Source organism: Cyprinus carpio, chromosome B13 (assembly GCF_018340385.1).
Source record: "Cyprinus carpio isolate SPL01 chromosome B13, ASM1834038v1, whole genome shotgun sequence".
Classification (NCBI taxonomy): domain Eukaryota; kingdom Metazoa; phylum Chordata; class Actinopteri; order Cypriniformes; family Cyprinidae; genus Cyprinus; species Cyprinus carpio.
The window spans coordinates 15,399,972-15,412,190 of NC_056609.1; the positions used below are offsets into that span (position 1 = coordinate 15,399,972).

Genomic DNA, 12,219 nt, shown 5'->3' on the forward strand with positions numbered 1-12,219 from the left:
CCCTATAAGAAGCAAAACCAGTTGCACTAAAGACTTGATGACAATTAATTGCTTACTACACACAGTAAACAACCAAGGCTACTCATTTTGAGCTTTTTTTTCTTTTTCCCTTCCCCTTTGGCTGCCATTTTCTCTCCCTGCTCTGAAATGGCTGTGAAATTTCCCACTTGGGCGAGACTGTCGTCTGTTTTGGCTTAATGTAGGAAATTGACTCATTTTGTGGCATTGATTTCCTCTCTGCTACATAGAGGAGATCGCTGGCAGAGCAAACCTGAGAGCGGTCGATAGCCCTTCAGAGGGCCGGATATGTGTGCCGCACCTCCTCTCAATTGAGAGAGAGAGTGCTCGTGTGTGATTGTTTGTTTCCCCCATTTTAATTCTCATAACCTTCGTCTGTATAATTACAGCAGTAATCTCTTAAGATGGCCTTTTACTTTCATCTATAGGTGTTGCTGTTGTAGCTGTTGTGTTGGCAAAGGTCACATGATTTATGTTATCTGTCAGTGGCCGTCTGGCTTCAGTAGAATTCAGAGGCCACTAGTTCAATGCCACTAGCTTCTCCTTTGATTTACTCAGTGATGGACGAAGTACACAAATCAAGTACTTGAGTAAAAGTACAGATACGTATAATAAAGTATTACTCCAGTAAAAGTAAAAGTACTCCTTTTTCAATTTTACTTGAGTGAAAGTACAAAAGTACTTGATTTTTTATGTACTTAAGTAAAAAAAGTACTGATAGATTTATTTAGCAATTTTATATAGGCTACTTCATTTAATTTTATATAAGCACATATTTTTTATAATCCTACTGCTCAAAATACCCGGGATTTGACCTAAATATGGTTTTCAGTTACTATATTTAATCCTAAAATCGACATTAGTAACTTACTTTTAGCAGCATCAGTCGCGCGCGCTCAAGATCTCCCGGTTCTTACTACTGAATTCAGTTCACTGGAGACTCGCACTAAATGGTTCATTTGAATCAGTGAGTTGACGACTCGAGAACAGCTGCAGTCGGATCATTCTAATTCGTAAATGAATCGTTTGATGCGATTTGCGAACCGATTTAAAAGGTTCATTGAAAAGAATCAGTTAGTTCTTGAATCAGACACCGTGTGTCGGAGCACAAGATATATTATAAGGAGTAATGATATGTTTTATGAAATGTAGTGAAGTAAAAGTTACTCAAAATAAAACTACTCCAGTAAAGTACAGATACTTAAAAAATGTACTTAAGTACAGTAATGAAATAAAGCTACTCCGTTACTGCCCGCCACTGGATTTACTGAACTGGTAAGGTCCAAACATGAGCCCATTTTTTTTAAAGGGTGTTTAATCATGAGAAATCTAAATGTAATTGATCTTCTGGGATAGAGAATGTTTTTATTATGACGAGACATATTTTCTGTCCATACAGTGAAAGTATAACTAAGACTGTTTAACAGTTACCATCTTTTATGTTCAGCAGAAGAATTGAGTGTCATACAGGTTTGGACCAACATAAGGGTGAATAAATGAGAGAATTTTTAGTTTTGCTTGAACTTTCTATTTAATTGATGTGTATCTAATAAGGCTTTATTGACTGCATTCTCTTTGGGTTCAGTAAATCAGTGCTTGTCCTTTCCATGCACACTTCCACAGTAAGCATCACTTAGCCTGTATACAGGAAAGTGGCCTCCACAGCCTCTGTTCTGGGAACTCATTATCAGGTAAATGCCTTTATGTGGTTCTGAGGTAATTAAAGGATCAATAAAACAACATGTAAGCTTTCTCATCAACTCTGCTTCACCTGCACTGATGCTTGTTTTGGGTCGATATCACACACGGTTTATTTCTGGTGGAAATTGTGTGTTGGGAGAGAGAGAGGAGGAATCTTTCTTTCACATTATTAGCTGGGTGTAATATACTTACTGACCAGGTGGTGTCAACACTGTATTTCCTTCATTTTTTTCCCCCAAATTGATTTTTGTTTTTTATATTTCCATATTTCTAAATAGTTACCCCATCAAGAAATACTCACATGCACCATCACAATGAAACTTTATATATTGTATACAAAGTAATATTAAAAGTATGTATCTGCTACAAACTGTGAAAATATTGTAACTTTTTTGTTGTTGTTGTTATTTACCAGTGTATAACATTTCAAATTAAGTGCATAATCCTGTAGGTTGGTGTGATAGAGGAATGTAACACAGTCCTGTTAGAGGACAGCAATGTTTACTCTCAGACAATTCAGCTCTGCTCACAAAATTACTCAGACATACAGAATGCCATCCTGAACTAACAAGAACTACAGAACAAGTTTCATTTATCGTTTACAAGTTTTAAACAACATTTAAAAAGCCAAATCTACTTTAGTGGGGAAAAGGACCTTCATCCAGCTAGATGGATTATAACAGCAAGCATTCTCTGTTAATCCGGCTTGGTTCAAGTTGAACGTCAACATAAGGAGTCACAAAATGTTAGTCAACAGACAAGCAATTGTGTTGCAATTATGGATGCGCTGGTGCTTTGCTTCTGCTTGGCACTAGGACTAATTCATACTACAGAAGAAAAGGTTCTCAGACAGGGCCGAGTTCCCCCACATATTGTTTTTGTGATGGTGGAGGACCAAGGCATTGGGTACCATGGCTCGGAGATCCACATGCCTGTGTTGGACCAGCTGGCTGGCGAAAGGGTGAAGCTGGAAAACTACTATGTTCAGCCCATCTGTTCCCCCTCATGCAGCCAGCTTATGACTGGACGGTAAGAGACCCACTATTGTTTTCCTAATACCACTATTTTGTTAAAACACTGCATGAATCTTACTGTATAATACTTACAATTATGCATATACTACTATAAATTATCTTATCCTGTCTATTGCATATTCAATATTAGTAGCTTTTCTTAGTTGGAGTTAAATCCAGTGAATTTATTAGTGTAGACGAGTTCCATGAATCCAGACCTGGATAGCCACTGTCCTGCGAGGTTTAGCTCCAACCCTAATGTGAGCAAGGTCTTCAGAGTTACTAGAAAGTTACAGGTAGGTGGGTTTGATCAGGGCTTGAGCTAAACTCTGCAAGGCAGTGGCAGATTTGAGGAACCTTGGTATAGAATCTGTGTTCAAAATCACCACCTACCATCTATTGCTTCAGGTATCAGATTCACACTGGGCTTCAACACTCGATCATCCATGCACGGCAGCCCCTCTGCTTGCCCCCCAACATACCGACGCTCCCCGAGAGGCTCCGGCAGGCTGGTTACAGCACTCACATGGTAGGGAAATGGCACCTGGGTTTTTGCCGGCCCGAGTGTCTGCCAATGAGCTGTGGCTTTCAAAGCTTCCTTGGATCGCTTACGGGCAGTGGAGACCATTTTAGCTTCCAAAGCTGTGACGGTACAGAGGCCTGTGGGTTCGATCTGCATTATGGAGAATGGCCGGCCTGGGAGCTGAGCGGGAATTACTCAACGAGGCTTTACACTGAGAGGTGAGAAACACCAACCATTTGTGAACCAAATACTGTGCCGTGTTGAGTCATGTAAGCTTTTGTGGTCATTTGGACTCTTGCAGAGTAAAAGAAATCCTGAGAGGTCATGACCAGTGGACGCCCCTGTTTCTATATGTGGCCCTCCAGGCCGTGCACACACCATTACAAGCTCCTGGGCATCTTCTCAGAAACTACCAGACCCTTGGCCACAGACCTCTGCGCCACTATGCTGCAATGGTGAGCGGCGTAGACGAGTCAGTAGGGATGATTGTCAGTGAGCTGCGGGAGCGAGGCTACTACAACAACTCTGTGCTCATCTACTCTTCAGACAGTGGGGGCCAACCTGTCTCGTGGGGTTGTAATTGGCCCCTGCGTGGCGGCAAAGGCTCCTACTGGGAAGGTGGAGTGCGAGCAGTTGGTTTTGTACACAGCCCACTGTTGAAAACGAAGGGGGTGGTGAGTCAGGCTCTGATTCACGTCTCCGATTGGTACCCAACCCTGCTGTCTTTTGCAGGATACAGAGAATCTGATTCCAGCTACCTGGACAGCCAAGATAACCAGTGGCCTGCCCTGTCCACGAACTGAAATCCTCTTCAACACTGACCCAGTGTCACGCAAGCATGGAGAAGCTGACCTGAGACTCCTAAATCTTAATGGTTTTGGGATCTGGGATACAAGAGTGCGTGCAGCCATTCGAGCTGGTGACTGGAAACTTCTGACAGGGAACGTAGGTGACGGAGACTGGTTTCCTCCACAGACGATGCCGGGAGGTCCGCAGCAGTGGAAGGGCATGGAAAAGAGACGAGACCAGCGAAGGAAGTCTGTTTGGATTTTCACCATCACTGCTGATCCCTATGATAGGGCGGATTTTGCATATGGACCGGCCTGAGGTGGTCAAGGTGCTGATGACCCGATGGCTGACCCGCAACTTCACGGAGGGGTGTGGACTCCCTGGCTGGGTCAGGAAGAAGCAGGAGATGAAGAGGATGATGAAGAACCAGACAACACCAACAGAAAAGCCAGATCCAAGAGTACCTGCTGAATCTGCAAACTCAGGGCCTTGTTCAAAAAGGTTGGTACTTGTATGCAAAGGGCTGCTTTGTTCTTGTAGTCAAAAGAGGACAATTTGTGAAACTCTGGCACAGTGTGAAAATATATGCAGCAACGTTTTAACTGTTTATGTCCTTCCTGCATTATTAGACGACATTTACTGGTAATGAGTATATTAGACAAGTTCCCATCTGTATGATGCAATGGATTTAGCAGAACAGTTCCGATCACCTACCGTTAATGGAACCCAGACCGGAGCAGTCTGGATTTGATCACATATGATTCTATGAGCACTTAATGGCAGGATCTTTATTAGATGATCCCGTTATTTGAATACAGAAAATTATGTAAGTAGTGGCATTGATTTGATAGAGAATAATACAGCACTTACATTGTTCTTCACTTGTTCGTGGACCAGTGTTCGCTTATCCACCCCCTGGTTCACTTTCTCTCATCTATCCGTTCTTTCTCTGACATGCCTCTGCCTTGCACTCCTCCTCACGCCTCTCTCATTCTCCTACCTTTTGCTTTAATGCTTGTGCTCTATCCAAATCTGCTCTGACATTGCCTACCACAACCAGAATAACACACGATTCTTCATTGTTTCTGTGCTTTCTCCTCCACCTGTTCCTCGTACTCTTGCATTCCTTCTCGGTTTGAGTATCAGGTCAGTGCAGATGTAAAAGCAAATAAAAGAGGGATAAAGTAAGTTCTTTCATGTAAAACGAGGGCTATTTGAGGAGGAGGAAGATCACTCTTGGGTATAAAGGCTGTGTGCCTTTATACGAGACATTCTTGGCCTGTTCATCTCCCGGTTTTAAGAGACTTAATGCATTTCACAAGACATGATGAAATGTGCTTTGTATTCAACATCATGCAATAGCATTTTAGAAATATTTTGAATAGTGAAAATTTACTTCTACGTATGTAAATGGATTTACTGTAATGTAATTGTATTTGTGTCTTCTGTCAGTATTCCTACAAAATAATCCATCCTTTTTATTTGTTCACAATAACATAGTCCTCCCATTAAAATTTGTTCAGTCACAAACCATAAATGAAAAACTAACCTCCATCAAGCTGCAAAGAAGTCACCTGCATTAAACACTTTCATATGAAGTAATTAATCGAGGAGAATGTTTCCTTAAGTTCTATACTTAAGAAACACTTCAGTTTTGGAAGATAAGGAATCTAGAGCAAGGTAAAAGTCAATACACAGTTAAAAGATAATGTTAGTACATAGCTGAGATAATGAAAAACAGATGTTTACCTTAAGAGCTACAGGGCAAGAATTACTGTGTACTTTTTATTGGAGACTGATCTGCTCCTACTTTCCAGTGAATTGTTATGGCTGAATAATATGATGTTCTTTTAAATGTTAAATGGATAGATGGCCCAAAAAAGAAAATGTCATCACTTACTCACCCTCATGTCAAAACCTGTATGACTGTCTTCTGAGGGACATAAAGAAGATAAGAAGATGTGTTTTTTTGTGGAGTTTTTCAATCCATAAATCTGTTTGGTTATCAACATTCTTCAAAATATCTTATCTTGTGTTCATCAGAAGTAGTTGTACATCACTCATACAGGTTTGGAATGACATGAGGGTGAGTAAATGAAGACATTGTTTCAATTTTGGGGTGAACTATCCCTTTAAGATGTGAGTACATTTGCTCTAAGCTTGTGAAATGACTTAAAAACGATTTCAGACTTATAGTTTGGAAACACAAAGTCTAGTGTGGCCACACCTTTACAATCTCTGATGTAAATCTGTTGTATACTTATCTGAGGTCATAGTCCAGAGGGCATTTTTATTTCCTGTTATTATTTGCCCATTCAAAAGAAGTGAAGAAAAGTCTGGAATGTACCTCGATGAATTATCACAACATAGCTGTTATTCCTTCTTATGAGCGTAAGTGTTAGAATTTCACCAATACAACAAAAATACTTCCTCCTCCTGTTTATCTCTGAAAACAACTCAAAACAGCATCAACCCACTTTGGAAAGACTTCAACTGTGGTAAGAATGCACAATGGGCTGGCCTAGAGAAACAGAGAGAGAGCGATCTGACTAACTCCCTCACTCTGTGTATGAGTCATCCTGAACACATGCTGAGTTTGGCATCCTTTAAAGGTGCTGTGAGCGATTTGTTTATGAAATACCACGCATAAAATGTCCTTACTACCTGAAAGATACAGGCATTCAGGTTAAAAAAGGGACTAGGGCTCCAAAAACGAAACATTTAGGGGCCAAATGATGTTTTTGTTGCCAAATTGCAGAGTCATTTGATACAGATGGTTGCTCAGAACGCAGTTGGTCATGCTCACAATCTATTGCAGTGGTTGAGAAACTACACCAGCTAGTATGGAACAGTCTCAGAAGACTGGAGTACTAGTGTGTGTGTGTGTGTGTGTGTGTATAGGAACTGAATACATTTGAGTTCACTGCTTCTTTCTTTCTTTACATTTAAACCACAAATTATGCTAGATGCTGTGATGAAGGGAAGTTGTAGTTGTAAAAAATATTTTTCAAGCTTATTTATATCTGATGCAATCACTCTGAAGATCATAACTGTATTTTTGCCACATAAATGTCAGTTTGTTTTATAAGCATATTCCTGCCTGTTGAATTAAAAGTCAAAGGTTGCATTGTTTATGTTTCCAATATGTCATACGCCTGCAGCCATACTCCCAAACAAAGCTCTCTGGAATCGATTCAACCTTATACAATTGCACCGCACTATACTGGACAATAACTTGCTTTTGTAACATTTAATTATTTTTTTGAATAACATGTGTATCTTAAACTGCATGAACAACTATTAAAAAAGTCAACAAGTCAATGTCACTGTAAATGTCTTGAATTCATCCCAAATTGGACAACCCTAAAAGACGATTCTCGTCCAGTAAGGGAGTAAGTTGTGAACAGCTCGATTCAGTCTCATTCAAATCACTAATTGCCTTGTGACTGTTTAGTGAATAATTTCTAAATGATTCTTTGAAAAGAACCAGCTCATGCAAGTCATTTGTTGGCAAATCGGACATCACAACTCATTGCTTTTGTTGTGTCATTCAACAAGCACAACACAACAAAAAGAGGCACTATAAAATACTGATGGCAAGAAACACTGAAACACACTTGTAACTAGCTTTTTCATGCATGTTTGAATTTGTCAACATCAAGTTGCTTACAAGTCTTTAACAGCTGGGATTTTGGTAAAAGTGCAGGTTGCTGAAGGAATGGGGTGGTCTACTTCCGTAAGTGTGGTGGAAGTTAGCAAAATGACTGAAATCACTTACAGCATCCCAGATAAATGGTCACGCTAAGAGTAGTAGTGGATTACACATTTGCTTTACAAATCAATAAATCAACATGATGCAACACAATCGTGGCTACATCGGGCAGCAGGCAACTCTTTACAGGCAAATTATAATTCTTAAGATGGTAACTGTGCTAATGTATAGATGTCAAGTGTAATACAATACATTTGCATTAAGCCCAACAAACTGCGCTTGATATTTTAGCCTGTTTTGTGACGCTTCAGTTGATCTTCAATTACACAGATGAAGTGATAATACGGTCATAGCTTGACAGTGCTGATAACTCTTTCATTTTACTGTACAGTAGCTCGATTTGAAACCTCATAACACACTAACAGACAAAATAGACTGAATTTGGCACATTATGCATCACACATATAATTCAAACATGATCTGCAAATGTAGTTTGTAATACTTAAAGCAGCGCACTTTCCTGAGGAACTTATGCCGTCTGGCAGCAAGCCATCCATCCTCTGCTGCTGCGCTTTTGCAGAGGATTGTGTATACCATTTCCCAGCATGCACATGCAGGGAACACTGCAATTAATAACCACCCACCTCTACTCCGCTCTAATTAAGCTTTCATATCAACCTGCCTCTGTGTAATTACAGTCCCTGCACTTCTTATGCATTCATTGCTAATCGGACTGTTTTGCTCCACAAGGTTGACCAAGAAAGAATAGAGAGCATTTACAACCATGAGACACTGAGTTGTTACATTCTTTTTCTAAGAAGCGATAAAAGTCCACATAATGGACTAATATAATGCTTGAAACCTGAAGCAGGCTTGCATCATATGAGTAAATCTGTTGGTAAAAATATAGCGGAGTACATTTTTTGTCTCTTTGTGCATGCACACCTGCAAATAATAAATGACTGTCTTTGTACCTGGTGTTTTAAATGGCGTTTTTTTTTTTTTGGTGATTGTAAAATGATTTCAAATAATATAATAAGAGGACTAATGAAATTAGATGTATTACTTGAATATATGACTGATTTTTGTTTTACCAATAATTGACATTTGTATTTATTTGTAAGCAGGACTATTGACAAGACGATGGTATGCTGGTGAAAAAATGAACCAAGGTTTTGTCTGATTGTTCATCATAAGAACTACATACATCAAGACCATAAAAACTGCAATAAAACATCTGCTTGGCTATTTTAGAATGCAACTACCAAATGAAACGTCAGCATTTATGTACTTGCACAGAGTATATTTCGGGGATTATTATCCAGACACTGCTCCTTTGATAAGCCACAGTGAAGCAAAGTTGTCAAAGCTGAATTTTGCTTTCAGTTTCTTTCAGGAAGTAGAACTTGTTTTCCAGGGACGGATTCTAATGAGTTAATAGAGTAACATTACTATTTGAGATATTGATGATACCTGTGAAAAACAATGTACAAGCACACTGAAACTAGAATGCACATTGCCAGTGCCCTTTATCCAGCTAAATGTTGAATATTTTATGAATATGAGCTAGGGGGTTCTGTAAAATCAACATTTTAATGATTCAGCTTTGTCAAACGTGTCAAAGAACAACAACCGACCAATGGTGGTGTCAGTCCAGAACAATAATACAAAATATGACAAAGTCATTTAGAACCATAAACCATTTTAATGTAAGAGCAGATGTGGTTTTTAATTCCCTGGCTTCTGGTTTTGGCAGCTGTACACTAAGTTAAGCTGCTTATGTTGCAAACTGGTATTTGTTAAAATCTTATTTTATTATTGTGATCATAAACACGTGGTTTGTAACTTTTCACTACATTTCCTTATTCTAGCTATTAAACCTATAGTCATTAAACTTATAGCCGTTAATGAATCCGAAGTCTCGCACATTCACAGGAAATATCTTGTCCGCATTAAAAAAAAAAAAAAAAAAAAAAAAAAAGCTTGTACACAACCAATACGTAGTTATATTTCCATAATATATTTAGTGAGGTGTATCAGTAAAATTTTCTGTGAAGCTTACTTTAACTTGGCTAAATCCATGGTTCTCTCCAAATGCTTCCCCAAAGCTCTCGGCTCATTACGAGTCGACTCTGACGTGTTCGAATCAGATTTAACTCAGATTCGTGAACGAATTGTTCAAACCGGTTTCGCGAACGAATTCACCCTATTCATTTAAAAGATCCGACTCCAAAGAAAGATTCGTTCACGTTCATACATCACCGCAGCAGTCAGTCCATTAAGCAAGAGCGCAACGTCGTTTCGTCGCGTCGCGTGCTCGGACTGTGTATAGCCTTTGTCACTTCTCGACGTCGAGAGAGAAAATCTCGCGTTGCTGGCAGCGTTCTCTCTCTCTCTCTCTCCACCAACACACACGCCACTTACCAGCAGCACCTCTCTCTTCCTTCTCCCCCACCTCCTCCTTTCTCTCTCACCCTTAAGAGTGAGCGAGAGATCTCTCGAACCTGAACGAGGCGCTGCCGGAGACACCAGAGAGGCGATACCCCCGTAAAGCGCAACATGGCTACAATTGTAACCTCCACCAGGTTTACAGACGAAAACCAGCTGTACGAAGAGCTCGGAAAGTAAGCGACCGAACCGCTGCATTTGTGTGGCGCGTTACACTCACTGCATTGTGTCTCATCGTGTTGCCTGTGTCTAGTTCAGTGTGTTGACAGCAGCCTTCACACACACAAGCGTATCGGTTTTGCATGCCAAAAGCCAGCGCAGCCCGCTAACGGAAAGCCCGATTGAGTTGATTTGAGCAGTTCGGTGTGATTATTAAGCCTCGGCGATCCTTAAGCTCGTTTCTTTGTATATCTTTAGACGCGTTTCCTAACATCGTGCTCGCGCGCTACAGGGTGCTTTCGGAACCTGCGTGTCGTCGTGATGCGAGATGCGGTACTTTACCGACACTTTATCGACATGCGGACGGACGTTGGTCAGAAAGGGAAATATTTCGGTCTGAGGCGCTCGGCTTTGTCATTTGCGTCCTCGTTTTGAATGCACACCCAAACTTTTACAGCATTCAGTAGAATCGATCAGATATCACAGATGACTGCCGCGCGCGCAGGCGGATAGTACGGTTTGCTGCAGACTTGTGTAACGATAGTTACGGGAAAATGCTGCTGTTTTGGGCATCATATATCGCACCGTCATTGGGCGGTCTGTTACGTTTGTTGACAGTTGTTGTCCAGCCGCCAAAAAACAACGTAAAAATGAAGGAAGTGAATTGGCGTTGCCCGTTTCAGGGATGAATTGTTCTGTTGAGTCGGATCGTTTTGAAGAACTAGTTGAACCTGTACACAAAAGTGCTCTGAACGATTCTTCGCGAATCGTATTGAATCTCTAGAGTCAACGCTCGTGCGAATTACTGTAATAGCCGAGATGTTACAAATAAAACATACAGGAAATATGTTTACGACTCGATTGCATGACTTGCATGTTTTAGCAATACACATGCAACGAAGAGTTGGCTTTAATAAATGGCAGTAATAGCACCTTAGTAAATAAAGGTCATAAATAAAACTTATTTTCATAAGTTATTTTTTAATAAAAAAGCAAATACCTACATATAACATTATTGAAACATTTTATAACGTGTTGGGCACCACGTAATGAAAGATCTACTGAATCGTGTTGATTTTTTTTACATTTTAACATTTCAATCATACTGTTATATTGTCTCATCTTTTCTTGATTTTATCAGCATTTTAATCCATCTTGTAGGTGACCTGGGAATTAAGGTTCACTTAAAGTGGGAACTAAATGACTGTTGAAATATACAGTCACAAAGAATTGTTCATTATCTGTACCAGTATCGTGGACCATAAGCATCACTTGGCCACTGAGTGTAGTTTGGGCTCCTCCTCAATGCATCCTGTAAATGTTGTCATACACTCTTAAAAATAAAGGTGCTTCACGATGCCATAGAAGAACCTTTTTTGTCTAAATGGTTTCATAAAGAAACTTTAACATCTGAAGAACCTTTACGTTTCACAGAAGGTTCTTCAGATTATAAAAAGTTGAGAAAGAAAAGGTTCTTTAAAGAACATTTGACTGAATGGTTCTTTGTGGAACCAAAACTGGTTGTGTGAAGAACCTTTTAAGCACCGTTATTTTTAAGAGTGTATGTCTTTCACACTTTCAGTCTGTTTTTCTTAATTAGTAAAATGCAATTTTATAAGAGGAGTTGAGTCATGTAGACAACAGAATAAGTAAAAATATTAAAATGCAACAGTGCATAAATATAGCAAAATGTTCCTCTTTATAGTTATTTTTCTAGCTGACTGATGAGCTTGTGGACACGAATGGTTATTCTGAGGTAAATGTAGCCTATTATTAACATTGCAATAATTAAGTTGTACTGTAGGCTTATAAAATAGCCTGCCTTATGATGTTAATTCATGTTCATTATGTACTAT

At 39.7% G+C, this 12,219-nt stretch overlaps 1 protein-coding gene and 1 pseudogene across 48 annotated transcripts in view; both read left to right on the forward strand.

The window, feature by feature from the left end:
• Window positions 1-1,151: 1,151 nt before the first annotated feature.
• Window positions 1,152-9,727, forward strand: LOC122139412 (annotated as a pseudogene).
• Window positions 9,728-10,164: 437 nt separating this feature from the next.
• camk2g2 (calcium/calmodulin-dependent protein kinase (CaM kinase) II gamma 2) overlaps window positions 10,165-12,219 on the forward strand; it is a 57,523-nt gene continuing 55,468 nt past the window's right edge. For all 48 annotated transcript variants that reach the window (XM_042736755.1, XM_042736785.1, XM_042736786.1 and 45 more), the window contains exon 1: window positions 10,165-10,380. In XM_042736755.1, the coding sequence (XP_042592689.1) occupies window positions 10,316-10,380 (65 nt within the window). In that variant the 5' untranslated portion in view covers window positions 10,165-10,315. The remainder of the gene's footprint in view (window positions 10,381-12,219) is intronic.